The sequence below is a fragment of the Aspergillus brunneoviolaceus genome (assembly GCF_003184695.1).
Source record: "Aspergillus brunneoviolaceus CBS 621.78 unplaced genomic scaffold BO95scaffold_45, whole genome shotgun sequence".
Lineage (NCBI taxonomy): Eukaryota > Fungi > Ascomycota > Eurotiomycetes > Eurotiales > Aspergillaceae > Aspergillus > Aspergillus brunneoviolaceus.
In genome coordinates, this window is record NW_020290775.1 from 170,629 (window position 1) to 197,079 (window position 26,451).

At 52.1% G+C, this 26,451-nt stretch overlaps 9 protein-coding genes across 9 annotated transcripts; 5 read left to right on the plus strand and 4 right to left on the minus strand.

The window, feature by feature from the left end:
- Positions 1–862: 862 nt before the first annotated feature.
- Positions 863–3,889, plus strand: BO95DRAFT_366404 (uncharacterized protein; the record flags this gene model as incomplete). Its single annotated transcript, XM_025582747.1, has 2 exons — positions 863–3,015; positions 3,049–3,889. The coding sequence occupies 2 exons, from the start codon at positions 863–865 to the stop codon at positions 3,887–3,889; spliced, it is 2,994 nt and encodes a 997-aa protein (XP_025440881.1).
- Positions 3,890–4,687: 798 nt separating this feature from the next.
- Positions 4,688–6,341, minus strand: BO95DRAFT_176683 (bifunctional chorismate synthase/riboflavin reductase [NAD(P)H] ARO2). The gene is made up of 3 exons (XM_025580858.1): positions 6,070–6,341; positions 5,614–5,975; positions 4,688–5,553 (listed from the first exon to the last, which is right to left on the minus strand). Exons 1-3 carry the CDS (start codon positions 6,102–6,104, stop codon positions 4,715–4,717), a joined length of 1,236 nt encoding a protein of 411 aa, XP_025440882.1. The 5' UTR covers positions 6,105–6,341; the 3' UTR covers positions 4,688–4,714.
- Positions 6,342–6,736: 395 nt separating this feature from the next.
- On the plus strand, positions 6,737–8,279 carry BO95DRAFT_454302 (putative lipoate--protein ligase; the record flags this gene model as incomplete). The annotated part of the gene is made up of 3 exons (XM_025588259.1): positions 6,737–7,774; positions 7,840–7,950; positions 8,034–8,279. 3 exons carry the CDS (start codon positions 6,737–6,739, stop codon positions 8,277–8,279), a joined length of 1,395 nt encoding a protein of 464 aa, XP_025440883.1.
- Positions 8,280–8,537: 258 nt separating this feature from the next.
- Positions 8,538–11,616, minus strand: BO95DRAFT_392220 (uncharacterized protein). Its single transcript, XM_025583641.1, has 3 exons — positions 11,406–11,616; positions 10,490–11,332; positions 8,538–10,432 (listed from the first exon to the last, which is right to left on the minus strand). Exons 1-3 carry the CDS (start codon positions 11,529–11,531, stop codon positions 8,786–8,788), a joined length of 2,616 nt encoding a protein of 871 aa, XP_025440884.1. The 5' UTR covers positions 11,532–11,616; the 3' UTR covers positions 8,538–8,785.
- A 150-nt stretch (positions 11,617–11,766) lies between these two features.
- On the plus strand, positions 11,767–13,157 carry BO95DRAFT_416616 (glycosyltransferase family protein). Its single transcript, XM_025584391.1, has 2 exons — positions 11,767–12,061; positions 12,130–13,157. The coding sequence occupies exons 1-2, from the start codon at positions 11,981–11,983 to the stop codon at positions 12,886–12,888; spliced, it is 840 nt and encodes a 279-aa protein (XP_025440885.1). The 5' UTR covers positions 11,767–11,980; the 3' UTR covers positions 12,889–13,157.
- Positions 13,158–13,868: 711 nt separating this feature from the next.
- BO95DRAFT_465070 (methionyl-tRNA formyltransferase) lies at positions 13,869–15,242 on the minus strand (the record flags this gene model as incomplete). The annotated part of the gene is made up of 4 exons (XM_025589113.1): positions 13,869–14,610; positions 14,669–14,796; positions 14,849–14,919; positions 14,984–15,242. The coding sequence occupies 4 exons, from the start codon at positions 15,240–15,242 to the stop codon at positions 13,869–13,871; spliced, it is 1,200 nt and encodes a 399-aa protein (XP_025440886.1).
- Positions 15,243–15,409: 167 nt separating this feature from the next.
- BO95DRAFT_416622 (uncharacterized protein) lies at positions 15,410–18,230 on the plus strand (the record flags this gene model as incomplete). Its single annotated transcript, XM_025584392.1, has 6 exons — positions 15,410–15,730; positions 15,790–15,904; positions 15,936–17,274; positions 17,337–17,368; positions 17,424–17,875; positions 17,942–18,230. Exons 1-6 carry the CDS (start codon positions 15,483–15,485, stop codon positions 18,228–18,230), a joined length of 2,475 nt encoding a protein of 824 aa, XP_025440887.1. The 5' UTR covers positions 15,410–15,482.
- Positions 18,231–19,731: 1,501 nt separating this feature from the next.
- On the minus strand, positions 19,732–20,685 carry rho1 (Rho family GTPase RHO1; the record flags this gene model as incomplete). Its single annotated transcript, XM_025582736.1, has 5 exons — positions 19,732–19,884; positions 19,944–20,078; positions 20,165–20,362; positions 20,500–20,527; positions 20,618–20,685. The coding sequence occupies 5 exons, from the start codon at positions 20,683–20,685 to the stop codon at positions 19,732–19,734; spliced, it is 582 nt and encodes a 193-aa protein (XP_025440888.1).
- A 4,095-nt stretch (positions 20,686–24,780) lies between these two features.
- Positions 24,781–26,104, plus strand: BO95DRAFT_444237 (mitochondrial 54S ribosomal protein uL24m). The gene is made up of 2 exons (XM_025586839.1): positions 24,781–25,238; positions 25,306–26,104. The coding sequence occupies exons 1-2, from the start codon at positions 24,822–24,824 to the stop codon at positions 25,939–25,941; spliced, it is 1,053 nt and encodes a 350-aa protein (XP_025440889.1). The 5' UTR covers positions 24,781–24,821; the 3' UTR covers positions 25,942–26,104.
- The last annotated feature ends 347 nt before the right edge of the window (positions 26,105–26,451 follow it).

Consider the following 26,451-nt stretch of genomic DNA (forward strand, 5'->3'; position numbering starts at 1 on the left):
GCTTTTGTTCCATCATTCATCATCCATCCGTCCTCCCCCTCGCATCGATTGAACTGTCACTCGGAGTCAATTGAACTCAAGAAGTTGCCCAATTGAAAAAAATAAATAAATAATAATAATAAAAAAAAAAGAGGGGGAGACTCTTGCCCCTCCTCCCTCTTCCCGAGTCTGTCTGGATTGCCTCACTCGACCCTCGCCAACCCGGACAGTACTGGAAATCAACCCCCATGCAGCCTCCAGGTTGCCAGTGCAACCGCCCGTGTTGACGGCGCAATCGTTCTTCCCAGCCCCTCAGTATTTCCTGCTCTCGCTTCATACTGGATGGGTCCTCAGATGGATGGGCCTGTCCGTCGAGGAGTACTATGGAGCACTATGTCTCCGTACTCCGTACGGAGACTTAGTCCACCCATGACGATTATGTTAATCAATTCGTCCTGCCACAGAGTCCTCATTTCATCTAAACTCGGATCCGATCGGCCGCAATTGCGATGTTGCCTGCTGATGAGATCCATGTCAGTGTGTCACTTACTCACTTCTCCTCCTCCTCCTCCTCTTCTTCTCTCTGGTCTAGCCACCAACCCCAAATCCATCTTCTGCATTCCTCCCCCCTCCCTCCCCTCTCCGCCAGTAGCACCATCATACCTTTCGACCCTCGCTTCATCCATATCCTGAAGTACTCGCTCGGATCTAAAGCAATTAGATCGGCCTAGTTTGACGATCCTCGCCCATGTCGGCTGATCTGGTCTCCAGCCGTGCCTTGTCCAGATCGTGCTAACGGGCTAACCCTTGCGCTAGATGCATTGCGATCTGTCTCAGATCAGCCTTGCTCTCGACCTCATCTCAAGCTCTCGTCTTCACACACATGGATGGATGTTTCCAACAAGGACACGGAACGCGCAGATTTGTCGGCGCCCACGTGGTGTCGACGCTTCTACTTGCCTTCGTTCTACTCTGCGCTGAGCCGACCTCTGCGCTGATTCCATATGAACCGTCGTACCTGCTCTACAGTCTCGACCATAATGGCTCTTTTGTATATCTTTTGCATTCGAGGGGATCTAGCCAGAATGTCACCACGGAACTCCTGGCCTTGAACGTGTCGGAAGTCGTCGACGCCGCGGAACCGCAGTATTCGACACTGACAAGCTCGTTACCCTTCCAGCACCATGAAAACGGTTCAGCTTATGTACCTACCATTGACGCCGCTGGCGTGATCAAGGTATTCGCAGGTAGCTGTCGGGACACTCTGGACCAAGGCGCGATATGGCAGTTCACACCCAAAGCGAACGACTCCGCGGGCAATGGCACCTGGGAACAGCTGGCCATAGATAGCTCCGCAACTCAGTCCGGTGTCGCTGTGGATAGGCCTAATTTCCTTTCGGCGGGTTTTGCATATGCGCCCACCAATACGTCTGACCGTTCCATCTATGCATTCGGCGGCATGTGCCCGTTCACGAATGCTACAAACCAAACCTGGATGGCCGCTGCAAATTATTCCCAGTCGATGATCGTTCTAAATCCTCATACTTCCGGGGATACTGTGTCTTATGACGCCTCTACAACTGGCAGCCGCGCCCCTCCAGTCGCGGAGGCCGGGTTTACGATCACACCCCTGCAGGCGTCCTATGCATATTCCTCCACCGGAGAGCCGCGCAAGCAGCAAGATTTTCTCCTGATTGGAGGCCAGACCCGGGACGCCTTCATAAACATGTCGCAGCTGGCCGTCTTTTCTCTCCCGCAGAATAGCTGGAGTTTTGTGAACGTGATGACTGCACCGACCACGCTCAAAACAGAACTTGCCGTACGGGAAGTCAACGTGGTGGAGCCAAGATCAGGGCATACAGCAGTCCTGTCTCCAGACGGTAGCAAAATCATCGTCTACGGAGGCTGGGTAGGGAACACGAGTGTCGCAGCTCAACCGCAGCTAGCTATCCTGGAGCTCGAAGCTGACTACGAAGAATGGACCTGGAGGATACCATCGATTACAAGTTCTGGAATCGGAGAAGCAGCGGGAATATACGGACATGGTGCCACAATGCTTCCTGGAGGAGTGATGATGATCGCAGGAGGACAACCCATTCCGCATCTATCTTCCAAACTCTCTTCCAGGAGCTCTCTAGACAACTCGCAGGTCTACCTGTACAATGTCACATCGGGGCATTGGGTATCAACCTATGAGAATCCTTACTCACGAAAAGACAACGTATCTGATTCTGGCACCTCGAATTCGCGCACAAAGACTGGGCTTGGAGTCGGTCTGGGTCTGGGGATCCCCGCGGTGATTTGTTTAGCAGTGTCCCTTTTCTTCTATAGCCGCAGGCGCTACGAGCGTCGCTCACGGGATCAAGAGCTACGGAACTTGGCTCTTGGCGCACAAAGAGCTCATTTCTGGGGCGGCGAGGGCCCAAATATGGCGAGCAGCATACGCAGGCCCTTTTCGGGGGAGATGGAAGAGATTGCCGATTGGAAAAGTAAGCGCGGATCTGGGCAGTCGTCTGTCTGGCATGATAAGGCAGGAGGGACGATCGCGGAGAGCACTGGCTTGCTTGGGGAAGCATTGAGTCCCACCAAGACCAACCTGTCTGGCCCAACAGCGAGATTGTACCGGCCACCAACTCAATACAGCGAGTTTCGCAGAAGCGATGCCACCGGAGAGATCCATCCAATCGACGAGCGCGAAGAAGACGAGGCAAAGAACGCCGGAATGATCATGACGCAGGAGACATACGACCAACCAAGAGGATCAGCCTTTCTACCGCCCTTAGGCGTCAACATTGGCTACTCAGCCGTCCCCCTCGTCCCCCCCGAGTTCATTGCCGGAATTGGCATCGATCAAGATGGTGGCCCCGCCTCGCCAGACAAAGGAGACCGGACTTCATCCAACCTGTCCGATTCATCGACTACTTCCGCGAAGTCCACCATGCAAGCCCGTGCGCTCAATCTCCCGCATCTCTCCTCCTCCAATCAGTCGATAAGCGGACGACAAATCCCCCTGAAGTCCACCGAAGCAGCTTCTGCGTATAGCAGTGGTGGCGCCAGCAGTAATGGCAGCAGCCGAGAAATCCCGCGCAGCCGGCCGAACAGCATGGCGCTATCCTTCGTGGAACAATGCTATACCTCGGATTCCTACTCGACTGCGCAGACCTCGGTGTCTCAACGTCACTCCGAAGGCGAACACCTCCTCCAACATCACCAACACTCCCAGAGCCTCGAAGAGCCTACCTCCCCACTTGCTCAAACGCTCGATCTCTTCCCGATGCCCGATAGCAAACCCACCGCCTTGCCCACTATAGGCAGGCCTCGAACCTCCGACTGGATCGGCAACAACGTCCGCCGCGTCCTCTCTCTCACTCGACGTCGACCACCGACGGCAGACTTCGCCGAACCCCCCGGTGCGTTCACCTCAATCGCCTCCGGCATTGACATCAACCTCGACCGACGAAGCACCGTCGTCGGCAACGGTAGCAGCAGCAGCAGCCGCCCGTCTCCTGTGACCCACCTGGCTGCCGGATACGGGAACACACGGATTCCGCGCCGCTCCGTCAGCGCCTCCGCCGAGCTCTTCCGTCGCAAACAGGGGGCCCGGGACTGGGGAGCCGGGATGCGAAGCTCGGTCGCTGGCCCTTCGTGGCGCGACGACATGGGGATCGGTGACGAGCGTGCCGGCTTGTATTCCGATGGCCTGCGCCGGTATGCGGATGCCGACGGCGAAGAGGACGGGGACGACGACTGGGATGTCGAGGGTGCGGCGGAGGGCCGACGGGTCCAAGTGACCTTCACGGTGCCGAAGGAGAAGTTGCGAGTCGTGAACGCTACGGCGGGGGAGTTGGATGGGGTTTCGGAGAGGTCCGTCAGTGGTGGGATTCTTCCTCGCATGGTCCGCGAGATTTGAAACGGCGTAGCGTACTATGGGTACGTCCATATGCAGTCCCTCCCAGGGAACGGGGGTAAATTGGGCCTCGTGCTATATTTCCCCTGTTAGTTTTGGGTGGTCATATCCTGGCACTGGCGGCTTGCTAGTCCAGCCCAACTTCGCGTTTCCCTTGGTTATGATTGTTACCCTTGATTTTGTTTTGTGCTGGGTATACGATATTGGCCATGTTGATATCAAACGATATATGTATGCATGGAGGTATGTGTTCACGAAGCATGTGGTGGAAACCGAGGTTTTCCCATGATATAACGATCTTACTATAGTTTATGAGCCATGAGTAAAATCCACGAAAATGCGAATATCCCTCAGCTAGATGAAAAATATCCACATGTACCCAGGATCACCGGAGTCAACGGAACATCCAATCGGGGCAAGCCGGCGTCGCAGGCTGGACTCGATCGATTAGGGAAGGCGCGGTGGTAGCTGATGCCGTTGAGCAACAATGATGTGTGGTAAATAACCAGATACATGCCCGTATTCTTCTGAGGCCGAGGTTGGATATACCAGAAGAAAAAGAATAATATAATGATTCATCCAAAAATGTCATACCATCATATATATCGCTGCACTCTAATTTTCATGAACGGTGTCTCGAAACAAACAGGCCAAAAAAGATATATAGGCAACACTGAGTGTAGTGTTGAAGCCACATTCCAAATCAATGAAGGAAACAACTTTTCCCAAGCCTGTTCCCGGAAATATGGAGAAAAAAACAAAAAAAAAACATAAGGATGATGATTGATTCGATTACATGATACAATGAGGAGAAAAGGGCTTTTTTTTTTAGTTGGAACCGCTCAGGGTAGGACGGGTGGGGATGGTGTTGGGCAGGGGAGGCAGGAGGCTCTTGGCGCTCTCGCGAGCATACTGAGCCATGAGGGCGTCCATGATGACCAAGGCGGACATGGCCTCGACGATGGGGACGGCGCGGGGGGTGACGCAAGGGTCGTGGCGGCCCTTGGCCTCGAGAATACCCTCCTCCAAGGCGTAGGTGGCAGTGTTTTGGGCCTGGCCAATGGTGGCCGGGGGCTTGAACGCGACCCGGAAGTAGATGTCGGCGCCGTTGGAGATACCACCCTGGATACCGCCGGAGTTGTTGGTCTTGGTGGTGAGCCGCTGCTTGGTGGAGGTGTTGGGACCGAGCTGGGATGCCACGTCGGAGACAATGAAGGGGTCGTTGTGGATCGAGCCGGGAACCTCACAGCCGCCGAACCCGGAGCCGATCTCGAAGCCCTTGGTGGCGGGGATGCTGAGCATCGCGTGGGCGATCTTGGCCTCGAGCTTGTCGAAACAGGGCTCGCCCAAGCCGACGGGCACGTTACGGATCACGCAGGTAACGGTGCCACCGATGCTGTCGTGGTTGTCGCGGAACTGCTCGATCACCTTGGTCATGCGGGCGGCGGCATCAGCATCTGGGCAGCGGGTGGGTACGAAGGAGTCGACGGTCTTGCGGTCGATGGTCTTGATCAGGTTCAGGAACTCGGGCTGGGTGGAGGCGGTGGGGTGCTCGGGAGTAGGGGGGAACAGGTGTTCGTTGCCGACGGAGGAGACAAAGGCGACGATCTCAACACCGTGCGATAGGCGAAGGTACTTTTCGGCAATGGCTCCGGCAGCGACTCGGCCTGATCATATTCTTAGTATGTTTCATCTTTTTCAGCGGCAGGTCTGAGGGTTGCACCCACCGATCGTCTCGCGGGCACTGCTGCGGCCACCACCACTGCTGGCCTTGACGCCATATTTTTCGAGGTAGGTGAAGTCGGCATGGCTGGGGCGGGGGTACAGGTCCATTGTGCTACCGCCGTAATCCTTGGGTCTCTGATCCTCGTTGCGCACCATCATGCCAATCGGAGTGCCCAGAGTGACACCGAATTCTGTTCCTGACTGGATCTCGACGCGGTCCTTCTCGTTCCGAGGGGTGGTCAAGGCACTCTGGCCGGGGCGCCTCCGAGTCATCTGCGGCTGAATATCATCCTCAGTGAGCTCCATTCCGGGTGGGCAGCCATCGACAATGCAGCCGACAGAGCGGCAGTGCGATTCACCGTAACTGCGGGGAAAAAACCATTAGTTTAACCGTAAGTTGCTACGCCGGTGTCGAAGGACACAGATGACGTGACGCAATTGAGAGGAAGAAGACCTACGTGGTGACGCGGAAGTATTCACCCCAGGTCGACATGGTGGGCTGATGTGATGTGATGCGATGTCGGCGTCGAGATTTTTCGCAAGTTGAGAGGCTCAATCCGAGGAAGGGCAGATAGAAAGAGGAAGAGGTCACGGATAGAAGAATCGACAGCCTCTAGGGAAAAGGAAGAAAAGAAGGTGAGACCGGAGTGGAAGAAAAGAAGATTGGAACAAGGTGGGTGGCCGGTGGAGTGGAATGGAAGAGTGAGTGGATAAGAGGGAGAAAGCAGACAGACAAAAGAAGAATGAATGACTGATTCATGGCCGGCCGATCGCGAGATCGCCTTTAGCCTTTGGAGGGGCATTTCCTCTACTATGGCTTCCCGCCTTGGTTTTCTGCCGCCCTTTTGCTTCATCGGGTATAGCCCCCGGAGATCGGCCGCTTCTTTACTCGATGCAGCCCGCGGGAGAGCATGACTATCGCCTTTTCCCATTCGTCCGAAGCTCGATACAAGACTCATACCGCCCGGACCGTAAGTAACAGGTACGATACACTCTCACCGCCTTGCATCCCCCGGTCCATGGAACTCCAATGATCATCACCAGCAATCAATCATCATCACCGTCTTCCTTATCGATCAACATAAAATAAATCTCATGTGGTGCTCACCCCCTGCATCTCGCCCGATGCGCAACCTTTTGCGCACCTCCTCATTCCGGCCCTCGTCACTCGTATCCTCCCAATGGCAACATACGACGTCACCCGTACCAATCCGGTGGAATTCCTCCTTCGCAGGTGATCGCTTCGCGCAGCTCGCCAGCCGACCAGCTTCCAGACACCAAATATACCAATCGCTATCCAACGACCCCTACGTCAACCTCTCTATCGAACATTTCCTCCTCCAGCATGCGCCCGCCGACTCGAACATCCTATTTCTATATATCAATCGCCCCTGTGTCGTGATCGGTCGCAACCAGAACCCATGGCTTGAAACCAACCTTCGCGTGCTACACAACGACCGGACCGCCGCCGCCACCAGCAGCCCGTCTTTACCCGACCAGATTGAAAATGCCACGGCTCCCCTCTACGTCCGCCGCCGCTCCGGCGGAGGCGCTGTCTTCCACGACGAAGGCAACCTCAACTACAGCGTGATTTCGCCGCGCGCGACGTTCACCCGCAACAAGCACGCCGAGATGCTGGTGCGGGCACTTCACCGCATCGGCGCGACCACCACCAGCGTCAACGACCGCCACGACATCGTCATGCAACTCGAGAACTCCGGGCGGCAAGCGGAGCAGCTTGATCTGCAACCGCGCAAGATCTCCGGGTCCGCCTTCAAACTCACCCGCGAGCGCGCGCTTCACCACGGCACCTGCTTGCTCGATTCTCCCAACATCGACCGGCTGGGCTCGTTCCTGCGCTCGCCGGCGCGGGAGTATATGATGTCAAAGGGGGTGGATAGTGTGCGGTCGCCCGTGGCGAATGTGTCGTCGGCCTTCAGGAATGCACCGGTCTCGTTCGAGATCCAGGATGTCATTGCGGGAGTGATGGATGAATTTGCGAGACTCTATGGAACATGCTCGGATGCTGTGCGCCGGGCGCAGAGGGCCCACATTGTAGAAGATTCGGAATTGTATGCCGGAGAGGACTGGGTGGTTGGGACTGTTGGGGAGGAGCAAGGGTTTGGAGAGGCGGAGATCGTGAAGGGGATCGAAGAAATGAAGGTGAGTTGCGTTGTTCATTTTCTTGCTCTTGAAATTCGGGTGTCGCATGCTAATGAGATATCCAGTCCCTCGAGTGGAAATACTGCCAGACACCCCGGTTCATCTTCTCGACCCATCCGATAGAAGGGGAGGATCCGCGCGACCGGCCTCCTCTGCTGGCCTCCTTGCCGCCGTCTGTGAGTTCCCCTTCCGGCGCCTGCCTCGCCTATGTACGGCTGGGCTGTCAACAATAAGCTTGGCTGACCTTCAAACTATCCAGACTCGCGTTTTTCTTCGTCTCAAACATGGCGCCATCGTCGAAAGCCACATCTCTACCTCCTCGGACACCTCTATAGCTGCAGAACAGGCAGCCCGCTTACAAGAGGCCCTGAAGGACCGCAAACTCCACGGAATTCAGCCAGCCCAATGGATACAGATTCTCTCAACTCATCTGGGTACCGAAGAGGAACCTCGTACGATTCAGGAACTCTCGAGGTTTGTCACGGATAAACTGGGGTGGGTCTAGATGCAGGTAATTTCATTTCTGATACAACGATGCATAGAAGATAGACGATAAAGCAAAGGTATATTAGCGATTGCATGAAAGAGGCGTTGTGGTTTAAGGGATACATTCGAGGTGCTTTCTAAATTAAGTTCAGCATAAGACTAGGTTCAAGTTCAAAGGAATAGTGATACATTGTGCTTTAGGACAACACGGAGGAATTGTCTGATTATAACCCACTCTGACATAGTGAGAAATCGGTCGTGCCATCATTCATAAATCGTTCATTCTACTTGCTATGTACAAAACACATCTTCAAATAGCCCCAAGTACAGTGAAACAAACGGATTGTACTCAGAACAGGCAAGCTTTCTCACCGGCCGTAATAGTTCGCGTGGGCTCACAAAGAGTGGTATAAGGTAGATTTAGCAAGGGAAAGAGGTAGCTAACCAACTCCAAAAGTGCAAACGCTTGAATTGAGACAGCTGGTCCAATGAGGCCGACCAACGCCCAAAGATCGAGGATTGATATCACCGTATTCCTCGCGCCGCTGCGAAACGATCCTTGAGCTTCGATTGACTGCGGGTGATGCGGCGACCGGGCTCGTCCTCCAAACTCAGACCCCCGATCCCTGGACCCAGCTCTGATCGTCGGGGCGAGAACATCGAGTCACTGTTATAATCGTTGTTTCGTCCATAGCGAATGTTTCGAATTGTGTTGTTGGTGGCAGATGTGGCTGTTGTTACAGTGGTTTCAGTGTCCGAGTCACGGTCAAACGCGTCCGACACGTCGGACTCGTTGTCTTTCAGACTGTTCAGAGTGAAACTGTGATTTTTGGAAAATCCTCCGTCGTATGGCGAAGGTGCGAATTGGGTGGGCGTGGCGGGTGACTGCGTCGTGAAGCTCGAGGTAGGAAGAGTAGATGAAAAGGACAGGGGTGGCATGGATGGCTGACTGTCAAACGACTGGACCTGGCCCTGGTGATTAAATGCCGATGGGGACTGATGTCCAGTTACACGGCCATCCGGAGACGCGATGCGGCGTTGTTGTTGTTGTTGTTGTTGCTGCTGCTGGGTACCAGACCCATGGACTGCAGCGAGGCGATACAGTGACAGCAGATTCAGTGCCTCTTGGGCGGTCATGAAAACCAATAACAACTTCCCGTATGTGTCAAAAGATTGCCGCTGGTAGGCAACCCCAATCCGGGGAAGGTATCCCCCAAGATTAACAGCAGCAACCAGCTCGGAAAAGCAGGTGAGGATCTCCATGCCATTCCACTGCACGATAGGACGTTTCATAGCCTCTAGAAGGGCGAACCCGGCGATAAGACTGGCACTGCCTAACGATGCGATCTCAACATAATTGCCCGGAAGCGAGAGTAGACCATATTCCGAAAAAGTCCAAGCAGCAAGAGAAACAATAAGAAGTCCTAACCGAAGGTACTGGTAGACAAAATAACTCCAGAGATTCACAGGGTGGTGGGTGTAATCATTCGAGTTTTGGTGTGCTTGCCAGTAGTTGTCTTCTCCATCTTCAGGAGACTTGATGGTGAAGGTCCGATCGAACAAACTCTCGAGTCCAGTTGTCGCGGTATGATCGCTCGTAGGAAAGAACTTTGGCGGTACAAACGCCGCGCCGGCATCACTGGTATTCCGTTGCCATTGTTGCGGTTGTGCAGGTGTGCGCTGGAACGGATTTTGTTCCACTTGTTGAGTGGGGTTAATGGGGTTAATGGGATTTGGGTATTGGGGTTTGCTACGCATATTCCACGCGGGTGGCTTAGGCGCAGCGGGCAGGAGGCCAAAAGACGGCAGCTCGCCATTGAGCCCAGAGGTCTTGTCTCGCCGACGGACACTAATTGTGGGTTCAAGTTCGCGCTGGACAAGGGAAGGAGCCCAGTCCATATCGTCAGCCTCCGGAGGCGGGGTTGGGATGCTTGGTTCCTCAGGAGCTGTCCGTGGAGAAGCAAGCTTGTCCAAAGGGAAACGAGAAGGTCGCTGCCGGAGATCTCCAGTAGGACTTGTAAACAGCCGGCGACTGATTCCAGTGTTGTTACCAAAATTAGGTACTGGAGTCGCTTCAGTATTCCGACTCGGAGTGGCTGCGGGGGTGTCATCATTCCAGACGACCAGCGGACGGGTGTCATAGCGCACAATGCGCCTAGAGATCGCAACAGACTAGAGGTAGGTGTCCTTCATTAGCGAGGTCGACACTAGGTTCTCTAGGTTACGTACCAATGTCGTTAAGAATAGCATGAACAAGTGTAAAGTCGGGGGAATATTAGCCTCCAGTCCGCTCGAAGAGGGTTCTCGGAGAACCGCCCAGAAGACGCATCGCACCACCATGACAATGAGCTGTACCTGATAGTACTCGCTCAGGCCAACAAAGCGTCCGCCCCTTCCTTCTACTTTTAAGCGTAGCTTGGGGTTCCACCACAAAGACAGAATGCCGACAATGAGAGCTAGCCCGGCATAAGGTGCTAGATCCATCGCGCAACTGCTCGGTATCCGACGGGTCTGCACTATCTCGCGTGCGCACTCGACCAAATGAGGAGAGTTAGATAAGGCATCGGGGTCTTGCAGTGGTTCAATTTCCTCCACGGCTAACGCACTCCAGATATTCCAGCTAAGTTGACCGGCAACACTAGCCCAGTAACCCATGGCGCCGGCCCAGACAAGAAGGCTTCTCCAGTTCCACCGACGTGCCTTTCTTGCCATCCTCCCAGCCTTACTTCGGTCCATCATCCGTCTCAAATGATCCGCTTTGGCCTCGTATCCGGTTTGACGAATGCGCTGTTTCACTCGAGGCTCGCAAGTGGCGCAAACCTGGGGATACCGCTCCTCTAGGTTTTTGCGAAATTTAGGATACTCGCGTTCGTATGCGCCGAAACTCGGGTCATCGGAAGGCGGGAAGTAGGATGCCAAGTTGTTAGTGAAGAGGTGTTGGTTGCGGAGGCATTTTTCGCAGAATAAACTGGAGCCTGTGAAGTCATTGGACTCGAAGGGCGGAGTTGATGCGTGAGGGCTGTGTACAGCGGGATTCGTTTCAGTAGCAGGGGGATCGGTGATTTCCCCGTTCTGAAGGGAGTTAGCTATATTAAGCTCTGCTGTGATGGCATATGAGCACACCGTGAAGCTACAAGTGACCTACTTCATCCAAATAATTGATAGCCTCGCAATGTTGGCAACGCCATTTGCGAATGGGCTCTCTGTCAGCCTGGGGTGAGCGACACCCACAATAAAAACACTTCAATCGCTTTGCGAAGAAAGGAGCCATCTCCTGTCAAGCAGGTGAACATTTATGGCGGGGGAGATATGTTTAGAAAGGGTTAATGACAACGGTAGTCGTGGTGATGATAGAGGGAAATGATAATGGGGCGAAGGGGACGCGAGAGAAGGAGTTAAGACAACAGCAGCAAAATAATCGCCGACCGCGGCACGGACCACGTGCTTGTTTAGGTCGTTTCGAGGCCGCCGCCAAACTGGCAACAATCATGAATACCTCACCTGCTCTCCTTGTCGCCATTGCTCTCTGGGCTACAAAATGCAAGCAAGGTGGGATCTGATAAGCTTCTGAGGTGTGCACAACATAGCTTCGGAGGATTCTTGAGGTTCCTTGTTCGCGATCACACCTCCGAATCGCATCCCCGCGCACCGTCCGCAGCAAACTAGAAAGCCAGCCTGTTATTTCCCTTCGCTCAATTCAATCACCGATCGCCAATTCGCATGATGTCTTCGGTTCTAACTTGGGCAATGCTGCTCTGGGTCTTAGCCCTGACAGGTACACTCTGTATATTTGCAGCCCTCGTCAGTGCCATGCTGCACCTCGCCGTCCTTACCATAGCCGATGACTAACTCGAGGTCGACTCTTATAGCTCCTTCTCTACGCCTTGATCCAGTCGCACAACACCAAAGTGCCAAAGTGGCGCCCGAGAAATAGACCGATTCATCTCTTGGTGGTCCTGGGAAGTGGCGGACACACGGCGGAAATGTTCTCCATGCTCCGGCGCATGGAACTCGATCCAACCAAGTACACCTACCGAACCTACGTCGTGAGCTCCGGCGACAACTTCAGCGCGAAGAAGGCCGTCGACTTCGAAACAACATATTTAAACCAGAAGGAGGACCCTGCGGTATCCGAGCGGCCCCCTCCAACAACGGGATCATACTCTATCGTCATAGTTCCGCGCGCCCGTCGCGTACACCAATCCTACCTGACTGCACCCTTCTCCACTCTCAGTTCCTTCTGGTCTTGTCTTCTGGTGCTACGCGGCTTACATCCAGACCAGGGACCACTTCGTTCGGAGTCGATGCACTCACCGCATCCAGACATCATCCTCACCAATGGGCCGGCCACAGCAGTCTGCATTATTCTGGCGGCTAGGCTGCTCCGGCTATGGCTTGCCCTTAGTACTATATTCTTGCTTGGATCTAGGTCAGCCACCATGTCGAATGATTTCCGACTTCGCACAATCTTCGTAGAATCATGGGCCCGAGTCACCACTCTAAGCCTGTCAGGTAAACTCCTGCTGCCTTTTGCGGATCGCTTCCTCGTTCAGTGGCCAGATCTAGCGGGCAAGAGAGCGTGGAAAGGCATGCGGCAGACTGAATATGCCGGCACGCTGGTGGATTGACAGGCAACACATATTATCGACCGAGATCGACCAAGGGCCAACTACTACAGTACTAGACCATAGATGGATTAACCATATGCACCTGGTATCGATGGTTCTGAAGATCGGAATGTGAGCGGTGCGAACTGAGAGCCCTTCAGCGGAGTAAGGTAGATCGTATGGCACTATATTTTTCTCACGCAAGTTTGACACTTGGGCGGAAACTCCTCCACACGGTTGGCTATGCTATTCAGCTTGCTGTTCTCTTGTCGAGCTCAAATTCTCACTCCAAACCTTACCTCGTGTTGTAATGTTACATATTCCGTATACCCACTACAATCCCACCAGAACATCATACATTCCCTGCACAGTCGCAAAGACCCGATTACTGCCGGGTCCAGGTATGTGTATTCCAAGAAGTGGCACTTCTTTTACAGTAACTCTCAAACAGAGATTAGGGCACAGGCGCTCTTGTAACCTAAAAGTGTGCCGCGGAGGGCTGCAACGTTGCTATTAATTTTTTCCTGAGCAGAGACGCAGCTGAAGGGCTCGTGACAATGGTTCGAGAGCAGTAACTCGCAATACAAAAGCGGTCATCAGCCAAAGGTATGTGCAGTGTGCGGCCAAAATATTGATGGATATAAGGAGAAAGACGCGCTGAGAAGAACGGTACAGTTTTCCATGTACCATGCATCCCTGCTGCTCATAAAACTGCTGCTAGAATGACCTGGACGACACTGCCAATCCATATGTCATGTTCGCACAAGGCATGTCTGTGACCGGCCAAGCAATTCAGGTCAATAAGTGCTCCGGTCGATGGCATTTCCTTTAGGACTGATTCTACAGTTGCCGGATTTGCGACTTGTAGTGTGAAACCGTGGAGGAGGATTATCTGCAATGCTCGGCGTACGAAGGCCTGGATTGGCTGGTATGAAGGGTATTTAGCGATGGTATCGCGACGTCAATGAAACGATAGGCATTTTGTTTTCATCTCATTGCGTTCAATGTAGAGGATTGTAGAATGGTGTATATCCGATGTCGCCCGAGTAGAACGTTCGTTCGCCAATCATACGAGCCTTGCGAGCGGCTCGGAGAGCGTCTGTAGTCAACCCACCTTCGACCTTCATTTGATGAATCCTGACGAGCTTGTGGTCCCGAGTGAACACATAAACGCCGTTTCCTTCATCCAATTTGATTGGAAGGGCGCCGTCTATGAACGGTAGGCCGGGTACGACCGAGAATTGATCGCAGCCTTTTAGTAAAGGTACTTCTTCAAACTCAGAGAATATGACGCGAAGATGTTGGAAGTTGGGCTTCCCACCATATGTGCCGCTGGCAACTAGGGATTTGCTCCAAAGCGGACCCAGCACATGATGTCTTCTCTGGATATCATGCAAGGTCCACTTGGTCCAGTCGATATGTCGGTCTTCTGGCATGATCTTTGCAGCATGAATCAGAGTACCATCGTCCGCTGACGGGCGCCAGCCTACATCTTGCAAAGGGGGGACGAAAAGTCCCTTTTTAATGCCTTCAACGAGAATTTCCGCGCCCTTGGGGGCAACTACATCTAGCAGTTCCTGGACCGTGCAGGAATCTGGGTTCGGTATGTCAAATCCTGGGAGCGGCGTCTGCGCTAGAATAGTACCGTGGTCGAAGTGCTTCAGATGTAGAGTTTGCAATGTGACGCCAGTTCTGGTTCTATTGTTCAGGAGTGTGTGGTGTAGCGGTGCGGGACCGCGGAAGCTGGACGTTCTCGTTAGCAAGGCTGGATTTACTGATTACGATCTTCGGAGATGTGTACTCGGGGAGTAAAGAGGGGTGCACATTGAGACCCCCATATTTAGCACCATTGATAATTCGGGGAGGCACAAATAGCCCGAACGAGACAGCGACGATCAAATTGATGGGCCCTTCCGGCAGGACAGGAGGCTAAGAGGGTTAGCAGACATGCTCCGTAGCTATTAAGAGTTTTGAAGATTACCGTCCAGCCCCGGAAAGTGTCAATTTCATGGATAGGAAGCGATAAGTCTGTTGCGGCTGCTTTGATAGGGACTGTTGCGATCCACAAGCATGTCAGCCGGAAGTATCCCAAATTGTTTCTCATGCGCAAACATACCTTCCTGTATCTTCTTCAACCCTCGCCCGACCCTTTTACCGGGTCTACAAACGACATCAATGGACGCGATCCGGTCCGGTCGAGAGAGATGTTCTGCATGGAGCGCTTTCAAGGAAGCAATACTGAATTCATCGGAGCCGCAGAAGAGTATGCGGAGAGGATCGTAGGCTTTGGTCGCCAAGTATCGATTCGCAGAAGGTAAAGCATAGAGGGTGGGTCTGAATCCGCAGAGGATCTCTGGGCCCCGGAAAAGCAGCATTGCATTTGAAGCTCCCCACTGCAATGGTATGGTGCCTGAACAATCTACTGTGTATTATTTACTATCTCGTTGCTGTAGCTTCGGGAGAATCGCCGAACGCCGCCACGTGATGTCACCGCCTTCCTACTCCCCCCAAGGAGCGAGATCAACCAGCAACAAACAATCCATGATTATCTCTTGCTCCGCAACGACGCTGCTGCTCAGTACTTATTGATACAGAGCTCACATGTCGATGGCGCAATGCCTGATAATGCCTCTGCATCGGTAATTCCTGCGCAACTCTCCTTCCTCACCATCTACAACCCCCGCCTCGGACCGACAGACGAAACAATACAGGATCAAATCGTTTTCTATACATCTAGGTCAGATCGTTCAGCGCAGCGCGATAGCCCAGTCCCTGAAGAGGGTGTCAATAGCGAACCTAATGGCGATTTGAACGATAAGTTGCGACAGATAGGATTGGCCCAGGGAATAGTAGGCTTTGCCAGGTGGGTGAAACCGCTGTCGAGGGTTAGTGATAGGTTCACGGGCTGATCTGGAATACCAGGAACTTCTCAGAGGGCAAGGCCGTAGAGTATGTGGAAACAGAGAAGTCGCAGGTTATCTTGCACGAGCTTGAGCAGGATTGGTGGATCTTAGCAGTGGGTGGCCTGTGTCGCCATGTGTCATAGATAGCTGCTGAGATCTCTCTAGTCTGTTGAGCTGACTCGACTGCCAATTGATCCGGCTACTATCTCCCAAAACGATGGTTCAGCCACACCTAGATTCACATACTCTTCAAGGGAGATGTGCCCCCCACAGCTCTTGATACAACAAATGCGCCGGGCACACTCCATCTTTCTTTTACACCACCAGTTTACGCTCGACGCCCTCTACGATCATGTTGGCAGGTCCAAATTCTGTACGCTCCTCGACAGCTTCTGGTGGCGATTCGCCTGGATCTGGGAAATGCTTCTAAGTGGGAGTCCAGTGGTCGATATGTATGATGGTATCAAGCTCTCTGCTGGAGGTGAGCTTGGGGTTGGCGTTGGCGAGGAAGAATGGGGCAGCGGGGAGAGAGAGGTCTTGGAGGACTTTGTTTCTAGGACGGATGGACTCGTAGATATGATCGTCTCGCGATTTGGAGACTCTTCTACATCATCGAAGGAGTCTGTCTCGGAAAACAGAGGGTCAACCTTCAAGAGCAAGAGTGATAATGCAGATTCCTGGCTTGGTGCGGACGTTTCCCCCAAACCTTCGGATGGAGTCATATTCTCTGGGGTTGGCGCTCTCTCAAGACCCTCAGTCGTGAGAGTCTCTCAGTGGGTGGAATGGATTTATAGATATGGCGTTGACGCGTATGCAGTGAGCGAAGACCCGGCTTGCCCTCGCCGGCGGAAAAGACGAAAGAAGCATCGGGGAAGGCTTCCGGTTGGGAACGAGACTGACCGTCAAGCTGGATCTGTTGTCAAACCTGTTGATCATGCAACTTTAGATCGTTCCTTTTCTCCCGGCATACCTCGTCCGCTCGTGGTAGGGACTTCAGACGTTTCACAGCCGCCAGCAGAGTCCGGTGCGAAAACAAGCTCTATCACCAGCAGCAGTGGGAGCTCGTCAGTGCGGAGTGACCGGGCAAATGACTGGACGATGCCCGGCTCGGACACACTAATGAAATATCTCACTCTCGGGTATGGCTCGTCTTGGGGCCCATCATCTAGGACAGGGAGCCCGCATCCTCGCATCGAAGCATTGAGGCGAGAGGACGACTCCACAAGCCCGAATCACCAAGTGAAACCTTCTACCAACTCCGAAGAATCAACTAAGGGGGATACTGCCGATATCGAGGATCAGAATAAGCCGAAGAACTCTGGTCGATTCCTCATTGGGTTCCACAATACATCAAGCACCAACACCACGGACAGACTTCAGGGAGACAATGAACCATTGAACACGCTTACTGCGGATTCGAGTCATGTAATTGACCAAAGAACATTGCACGTCCGACTGACAGTCCCCTTCGAAGAGGCTATTCCTCTAGACGAAACTCCAACTGGTAAGCACTTTTGTTCTGCGAGCAAAGCGGAATTACCCGGTGGCTGATTACAGGCATACTAGGCTCGGTGAAGTTGCGAACAATTGTCTTCGTAGTATGTCGTGCATTATACTCATACCTCCCCGCTTGGTACACTGACAATTCTGTAGCACCAACCATTCATATACACGTTCCTCTACGATCCTTCAACCCCCTCTCTATCCCAGCCATCCTTCTACCACGACCTTCGCAGCCAAATGAGCATCCTCCACAAACCGCTGTGCAACTCCACGTCCCCAGCTACTGCCGCGAAGCGAATCGCCGTATCCGACAGCGCGTTCGAGGTGAACAACCGATTCACAACCCCAAGCCAACCGGTATACAATCTCGTGTACGATCCTACCAACTTAACCATCCGCTCCTCCATCCCCAACATCCCGGAATTGGGAGCTCCGAGCACCACCGAACCTCATCGCACGATGCTCCCGCCCTGGACGCGGGTTGAGAGCCTCAACATCCACCACCGACTTCTAAGCACATACACGGAAACGCGCTCTCGGCCCCTGGAGGTCGAAAGAACCTGCAAGACCAGTCGCGGCTGGTGGATTGTTTGGATGCGGATGTCTGACAGTAGTCCCCTATCTCCACCGGGACAAGAAGATGCCTCTGTTACCGGGACGAGCACGAGCACACCGGCCGAAACCAACATCGGTAGTACTAACACTGGTGGTGATGGTGGAGCTGGTGGAGGTGCCACGCAGCAGGAGGCTTTCCTTATTCGGCGATCAAGCGATCATGTTTCTTCATCAGGACATGTCCGCAGCGGTAGCGGCTCCAGATTCTTTCGGGATCTCGGAGGCGCCTCATCACCAAGTCTGCAGGCGGCAAGGACCGATACAGGGCCAGCGAAACTCGTCGAGGGACTGGGCCTCGATGCCAGACGGTATATTGGAAATCTATTGAGTTTGAATAGGTAGATCTGGCCATGAACACCGAGGGGAGGGAGGGAGGGGGTTTGCTCTTACGTAGGCCTACCTCCAGCAAATCCACTACGTATACATCTCCACAAAAATGTGCTAAATAAGCTAAATAAGTCGTCTCTCACGCCGCGGGCCTCCAACCTTGGTGGTCTTTATTTATTTAGAGAACCATCACCACAGCACCAGACAGGCAACTAAAATTTCATAAATAGCTTCAGGCAGAAATGCTCCTCGGTAACTCAGCACATGAACTAAGCTTGGCCACAGCTGCGATTCCCAAGACCATCTTATCGACGGTGGATCCCGTACCAGTGTCACGATCAGCATCCCTCCCCTCCACCTCGTCATCCGCCCATTGACCTTCGTTCAGGAGATACATACAAGCCGCAGGGTCCACTAAGATGTCCCCACTCGGCAGGAGGGAATAGGAAAAGTCCCAATATGTGCTACATCACTCATGAACTTACTCTTATCGAGACAGGGTCGCATACTCACTACCCTGCAAGGTACGATGATAGCCAAATGTGCTCATCATTTGAGTCACGATGATGCGACGTGGATTGGATTCGTTTGACCAATGAATTCATGGCCTAGCAATCAACAGATATTGTTGAAGCCTAATTCGCATGGAAAGGAAACCTTGGGCGCATGCAACCGAGAGCATGGCAAAGATAAGTACTGCAGTGATCAGAAGACAATGAAATAAGGATGAATTCTGCTTCGAGATTCTCTTTCTTATGGCTTGGCATCCGCCGCGAAAGACACATGTATAGTTATCAAGATCGCGTGACTGACAAGATAGGGAAACAAGGGAAAATGGGGGGGGGGATGGGTTCAAATTCAGTGACAATTCCATGCATTCTCTTTAACCGAAAATAAACAAACAAGAACAGCAGATTAGAACACAGCAAAGTGGGGGAAATCTGATTATGATGATGAGACTGTGCTGGGGGAGATCTGATAGGCGAGGCAAGTGTGACGAACATCTGGCCCATCATGGAAATGTGCGGATTTTCTCGACAATCAGACCATTTCTCAGAGATCGAATGCAAAGTGTCCATGCGAAAAGGATAGGGCTGCGCATCGACTTGCGCTGCTTTGAACCTCCATAACCCGCTGCAGCGAGGGCCTCTTTCTGCTGGCAGCAACCCGGCGCCCAGTTTGTCATAGTGGATGATCGCGAACCGCCCCGGAGGCGCCTATGAGGAGCTGGAAGATAAAACATTAGAAAACCCACAAGGTTATGAAGACAAGACAACGCCTCCCTAGAAAATAACGTCTGCAAAACAAGAAAGTCGACCAACTGCATAGCCAGATAATCCCATAAAGCTCGTGTGCCCGTGATTGAACATTATCCACACTCGCATCCAGGCACAGATTGGAACACGCCAACGGAGGACCCCTTCGGAGTAAAACGATAGAAACCAAATATTCGAGACGCTTATCCGTTCATATAATCTCCGCACGAAACAGACCTTTTGCGAAGGAAACAACTAGTTTACAGGATGGTGCACTTCTTCTTGCTCTTGTGGGCCTTGGTCAGGAGCGCAGCCCGGGTAGCCGCCTCAAAGACCTCACGAACGCCCTCGTTGGTACGGGCAGAGCACTCGAGGTACTTGTAGGCACCAATCTTCTTGCGAACCTCCTCACCCTGGGAAAAAGTCAGCGACCAATCCAAAGTCAGCTGGTTAGCGCGCCAAATGCACTTACCTGCTCAGGGGTAACCGGCTTCTGAGAGGTCTTGTGGAGTTCTTCAATGGTCTTGGGGTCGTGACGGAGATCCATCTTGCAGCCGACGAGAATGATAGGGAGACCCTGGCAAAAGTGCAGAACCTCGGAGATCCACTGCAGATTTATCAGCATGTTGATCCAAGATAACCTGGACATGCGCAGGCTTCATTCTCAAGGTCGAAAATGGTGGAACCGCTCACCTTCTCCTGAACGTTGTCCAACGAGTCAGGGGAGTCGACAGCAAAGCAAATCAGGATAACGTGAGAGTCGGGGTATGAGAGAGGGCGAAGACGATCGTAATCTTCCTGACCAGCAGTATCCCAAAGAGCAAGCTCAACGTGCTTGCCATCGACCTCAACATCGGCAACATAGTTCTCGAAGACAGTGGGGACATAGACCTAAGGCAGCGATTTCAGTCAGTCCGATAGGAACGAAAGGCTGGATGAGCAGTTGCATGGTGATTTCGCATTGAGCGTGGATAGGACAGGAGACAACAGCGTAAAACCCCAGGCAAGGATAGGAGACGAAGGCTAACCTCGGGGAAAGTGCCCTTGGAGAAGACACTAAAAGGAGAAGAGATGTAGAGTCAGTATGTGCCATTTGGCCCCTTGGACGGGGGTAGGGGGGTGGGGGACCAAAGATGAGGAACTTACATCAACAGACAAGTCTTACCACAGGCACCATCACCAACGATGACAAGCTTGCGGCGAATCTCAGCCATCTTTATTGAGAGGTGAAGATCAGCAAACGGAAGAGCAAAAAATAGGTTGATTTAGCGATATGCGACAACGAAAGAAAAAGGTATGTGTAGTGGAGAAGAGGAAAGGAAAAGAGAGGTAAGCAGTTGATGGATGGAATGTGGTTTGAGAGAGGGGAAGGGGGAAGTGTAGCAGGTGGAGGGAGGTGGAGGTTGTAGGTAGAGAGAGAGAGAGCGAGAGAGTGTGTGTGTGAGTGAGTGAGTGAGAGAGTGAGTGAGAGAAAGGGACAGACAAGTCAGGCGCCCGAGGAAAAGGGTTATCACGTACGGTGCACGGGAGTAGGCGCAACGGGCGCGGATTAAAATATGGGAGGGAGAGAAGGGGGTGGGGGGAAGGGCTGTAGAGGAAACAAAAGAGTCTAGAATTGAAAAAATAAACCCAGAAGATGAGTTTAGTAGAGGAATCACGGCAGTAGAAGAGTCCCTTGAGAAAAGGGAGGTTATCACGTTGGAGGGATGATGAAAGAAGAGAAAGAGGAGGGAAGCGGAAGAAAGAATGGATAGGTTGATAGTCAAGAGGATGAATGACAGTGAGTGAGTGCTGTTGCTGGTGGTGGTGGTGGTGGTGGTAGTGGTAGTGGTAGTGGTCGTGGTGGTCGTGGTGAGTGCGTGTAAGCAAATGCTCCTCCTGCTTATACTCCTCCTGGAATACTCCTACAATCACCACCACCACCACCACTGCTGCTGCTGCCTGTCCATTGCTTGTTGCTACATTTGTTATGGACCAGTTATGGTCGTCCATCGGTGGTCGTCCATCGGCGGGTTGGCACTCTACCTATTCATCTCCTGTATATTCCTCCTGGCTCTTTCAGGTCTATTCCCTGAGGCTTCCCCCCCTGTCTAACCATCTAAATATTCCATACTAAAACAAGCTGAAACAATCCTTCCGCCCATCCAGTGGTTAAGATGCTATGAATGTGGCTGTGACAAGACTGTTTATACTTTCCCTTTCCCCCCTTCTCTATTTGTTGCCTTTCCTTCATTGTTATCATCTTCTTCCTCCTGCTTCTCTTATCATCACTAACATTGTAACCAACTGCAAACTTCTGATTATTCGTTCCGACGACTGCAACCTCTTTTGTCAACAATACCTTTTTTGTTATTTTTCCTGATGAGTTTTTGACCTTTCCGTGCTACTAGGGAAGCTGGCTGTCTATGGAGAAGAGCCACACTACCTGAGAATTGATGGAAGAATATGGTCCATAGGCTACCTCCTAAATACTTTACTCCTTTTCCAAGATCCCCGACCTTCCTTGATCTAGTCGCCTTTTTTTCGCGTCCACTAAACTTGTTTAACTAAGGTAGTTATGTTGTCCGGTCATTTCTGCTTACTTAGCTGCCTAAGCTGCTGCCTTCATTCCCATTAAAAGCCACCGTGGCTGAAGACGGGAGCCAGGAGCCAATAACTTACAATTGACACTCCGGTATGGTATGGTATGATTTGAGACCGGATTCAACTCAATCAAACTGGTAAAATTCCTGTCTGTGGTCGGTCAGGACTATGTAAGTTATACTTTTAGTCGGTAAGTACCAGGTACCTAGTAGTTATTATTGTCGACCAATCCAGGGCCAATAAAGATTATTTTCTGCTTTTATTAGCTGGTCCTTTCTTTCTATGGCTTAATCTTACCTAGGAATCCATCCCTCCCGTTTCGCTCCGGCTACTGAGTATAACTAGTTAAGTTGCATGTCGTCATCTTCGCTAACTATCAATCGCCTGTTCGAGTCTCTTGGAGGCTATATGTATGTAGATTGAGAAGTAAGTCTCTAGATCAGGGCATAGTTATTAAGAGGTAGTTCGAGACCCGGGAGAGATGATTTCAAGGAAGCTTCCATCATTCGGTGCAACTTTCACAATATCCATGTTTAGTTACCGTCGCTGTCCTATCTGCAGAGAGGCCTAGACGCCAGTCGGCACACTGGCGGGTAGGGTCCTCGGGCTTCCATTCATCCATCAGCGCTGTATGATGGGCCATGCTTGTTGGCCGGGCTCTGTAGCTCCATACTCCAAGCGGAAATCACCGATTGCCCTAGATAGCTGGTGTCCAAGCTCGAGCACAGCTAGACAGCCTTTTCTGCATAACGCCCAGTCTAATCAACCCTTAGGATGCACCAGGAGGGTGATTGGCATGAGCTTTTTTGTCAAGAAGGGACTCTGGCGGCTTTCAGCAGCGATCACCGAATTTCTTCTAACCGTCCAACAAGTATAGATGACGTGTGTGTTCTCACCTGAGAGGCAGGGGGAGTGTATGCATCTTTACCTGCTCAGTATGAATTACCGAAAATCGAATACCCTGGCCGCAGATTCGTTTTCCGCTCCCATTGACCGATTCCTGAGCCAGAAATACGTGGCGGTGCAAGTGATCTTCAATGCCCCCTTATCATGCTGCTACAGTACGTACTCTCCTCCCTAGTCAACGTCATCAGATGGGACCGGAAAACCACCCTAGTAAGTGCGGTCGACCCCGTGAAGCATATCCTCATTTTTGTGACGTGCTCTTTAGCCCTATGCAGCTTTCAGTATGAACCAACGCACTGCAGGCATCCTCCCATGGTTATGGCGGTCGACTCAATCCGCATTGTTGACGTTGTAAGTGGAGAGAATACTAACTGTACATACAGTAATTTACTGCAAATCCATGCAAACATACAGTACATTACAAGCGTCGACTACGAGGTTATAATATCCGGGTATAGCCTTGCCAACCCTCAGCCACAGACAACCTGGCAGCAGTAGCCTTGCAGTAGGTACTCGTTGTACGGAGTACCAATCGTACATATCCACACTGTGATCGTATTCTCTGTTCAGATCGTCACCGAGTGGCTCGTTTCCAATCAGAATCCCAGGGCTGTTGCGCTAATGCTGTGCCAGTTCTAAGCTGAGTGCTTGTTGATTGGACCGCCCCGTGCTTACTGACTTGACTGCCTACCTAACATTCGGTGAAGCTGCTTAGACCTTGACGTTTGGTTGAGGCGGAGGCGACCGCCGCGAACTCTATACATCGATCATAGCTGTAGCTGGGGAAGAAAAGAGGCTAGATCACTGTTGGGGATGATGATCGGACCTATATCTGACAACCTCTATGGTAAGCAAAGCTCGCAATTTGTGGGGGTCTGATGTGTTGTCGACCTTTTCTTCCTACGGTTGCCACTTTTAAGCGTGGTTTGCACGGACAAGCCTGACGATCGAGCCATAACACGCCATGCGACTTGTAGTTACTATGTAGGTATCACCTGTCAGATGAATGGCGAATGAGACAATAGTACTTTCCTCGACCTCCCTCACATCTATCTGCCTTGAACCTGTGACGATTACGCTATTCGTATACACTGTATGACTTGGCCGTCGAGGGACAACTACTCTTAAGGAACTGATCTTGTCTAATCTTCCTCCATGCTGTCGCTAGGGACGATTGCTTATTTGAACTGATATTCTATGTTGTTAGCTTAGTAGGATCTGCAGTCGACTCTCTAATATGTCAGGTCAGATCCATTGCTACCATGATCCACTCACATTTGGAAAGTGGGCATATATTGGATTGAGGTGAAAACCCTTTGAGGTCAGATGTAGTATCATGTCTATCCCACGCCAGTCGCGCATCTAAATAGTGCTTGAACTACCTACCTTCCCACCTTGAGGTTAAATATTGATACCTATAGTATGGCACTCTCTCTCCATCAGCTCGGAAGTACACATGATTGACATGCCTACTAGTAGCTTCTTGACTTCAAAAACCCCAATCACCATAGCTTGAAAACATCTATGAAAGATCAGTCTATGAGTTGGCAATTTCTGATGTAACCACTTATCTTTATTTATTAAATGGTAGCTCTACATGAGGTACTCACATGAGTATAGCTGCACTTAGTAGTACCTACCAACTAATGCTGTACCTAAGTTGCTGGTACCAGTAGTAAGGTAGTAGTCCGGACTGCCCAGACCAATCCCGACTGAAATGAAGGTATCGAATCTGATTGGTGGTGGTCCACGGGTAGGCACGTGACTGCAACAGGGCCGCAATTTTCCCTTCCCCGACATTCAATCTGGCCGCGATTCCGTGGGAAAGGACGGCCATTGTTGGCATCGCAAACAGATCACCATGCAGAAAGTCATTCAGAGAACGGCGCAGGCCCGGAACCAGGCCACGCGTAAGGCTATCCGGGCGGCCAAAGTCGCCGAACGCGAAGAATACAAGGACACTCTCCGCCAGCGTTTCGCCTACAAGCGCATGGAGCTGGACAACCTCCGCGAGGAAAGGCTACGTCGCCGTGAAGACTGGATGCGTGGACCTCTAGCCCCCCAGCGTGATGCCGCTCTCTCGGGAAGCAAGTTCGGTGCCCTGACGCCGCAAGCACTGAACCCTCCGACCGTCCCCAAGCATCTCCGGAGGAAATACATTAACATCGCGGCGGGAGATCGGGTGTGTGTGATGAAGGGTAAGGATAAGGGCAAGATCAACGAGGTCGTGAAGGTGGATGCCAGCAACGAGACGGTGTTGGTGAAGGACCTCAACATGGTACTGTTTGTTCCTGCTAGATCTCGGATCGTCTCACTCGACTGACTGCTGTCAAATCTCAAAACAGGCCGATATCTACTTTCCCGAGTGGATGACCGACCAGTACGGGGAAAAATCCCCCTTCCAGTCTGTCAGCATTCCCTTGTCCTTGGACGATGTTCGCCTCGTGGTCGCTCTCGATGACCCAGTTACCGGCCAAACGCGAGATGTACTGGTGGAGCATGTTTATGGCGGAGGGCCCATCCTCGAACGTGGCTACGGAGTTGAGACCCCCAAACACACCAGATATATTGCTGGTGAAGACATTGAGATCCCCTGGCCTAAGGTCGAGCCCCCAGCGCCGAAGGACGAAGAGTGGGATACCCTCCGTATGGAAGTTGAGACGCCAACTTGGCTGCCATCGCTTCAGTTCGCACCTTTCCCCGCATCGGTCATCGATGAGCTTCGCAACCCCTACTCGAAATACCGAACTAGGCACGATCCTGAATGGGTGGAGAAGAAGTTGATGGAAGACTACAAGCGGGAATATCTTCAAAGTCAAACTTTGTGGACCCCCTTGGCTCACCTACATCAGGCGAATAACGCGCCAAAGACCTACAGACCTCCGCAAAAGGCCCGTCCGAATTACAAGATGGATAAGATGACAAGAGGATTCATCGAGGCTTTCTTGGAGAAGAAGCAGGCGGCCACGACGAACGCCTAAGCACCTGGTGGTAATAAACTGGCCATTGGCCACTGATGAGAGCAATTGCAGCCTCATGGTGGTCCCTTTCCCCCCTTTTTTCGCGACGTTATTTCTGGATTCCAGGATGGGTGTACATTTAGTGCTGTTTGTAGCATAGAATATGACTTGTATTAAGACCATTAACAACCAAGAGTCGTGAAGGAAGTTGAACTAAAGAACTCTCGACTGCATCAACATGATAATGACCTGAGACAACCATTGCACCAATAATAGGACGTCCAGCAGAGACTAGTAGGTACTCTTGATTGCAGGTCGACTTATTTTCCGATTGCATTTGGTGCGCGCACCCGATCGACCAAGCCGCCAGGGAGTCAGGTAGGTGGGAGTGCAGTCCTTTTCTTTCTTCCATCTTACTTAACCAGAAACTACTGACCTCCACCTCCACCTACCTTGCTATTCAAAGCGCATCGCAAATTCTCAGTTTGCCCGCTTCGTGCAATATCCTCCTTGTCCTGATTAAAATCATAT

Bases quoted from the DNA above. Each gene is read 5' to 3' on its own strand.
- BO95DRAFT_176683 (XM_025580858.1), bottom strand. From the start codon at position 6,104: ATGTCGACCTGGGGTGAATACTTCCGCGTCACCAC. The intron at 5,976-6,069 runs GTAGGTCTTCTT...TTTTCCCCGCAG, and splicing joins GAATACTTCCGCGTCACCAC to TTACGGTGAATCGCACTGCC. The intron at 5,554-5,613 runs GTGGGTGCAACC...GAATATGATCAG, and splicing joins CAGTGCCCGCGAGACGATCG to GCCGAGTCGCTGCCGGAGCC.
- BO95DRAFT_392220 (XM_025583641.1), bottom strand. From the start codon at position 11,531: ATGGCTCCTTTCTTCGCAAAGCGATTGAAGTGTTTTTATTGTGGGTGT. The intron at 11,333-11,405 runs GTAGGTCACTTG...AACTCCCTTCAG, and splicing joins CTATCAATTATTTGGATGAA to AACGGGGAAATCACCGATCC. The intron at 10,433-10,489 runs GTACGTAACCTA...ACCTACCTCTAG, and splicing joins TGCTATTCTTAACGACATTG to TCTGTTGCGATCTCTAGGCG.
- BO95DRAFT_416616 (XM_025584391.1), top strand. From the start codon at position 11,981: ATGATGTCTTCGGTTCTAACTTGGGCAATGCTGCTCTGGGTCTTAGCC. The intron at 12,062-12,129 runs GTCAGTGCCATG...CGACTCTTATAG, and splicing joins TCTGTATATTTGCAGCCCTC to CTCCTTCTCTACGCCTTGAT.
- BO95DRAFT_444237 (XM_025586839.1), top strand. From the start codon at position 24,822: ATGCAGAAAGTCATTCAGAGAACGGCGCAGGCCCGGAACCAGGCCACG. The intron at 25,239-25,305 runs GTACTGTTTGTT...ATCTCAAAACAG, and splicing joins TGGTGAAGGACCTCAACATG to GCCGATATCTACTTTCCCGA.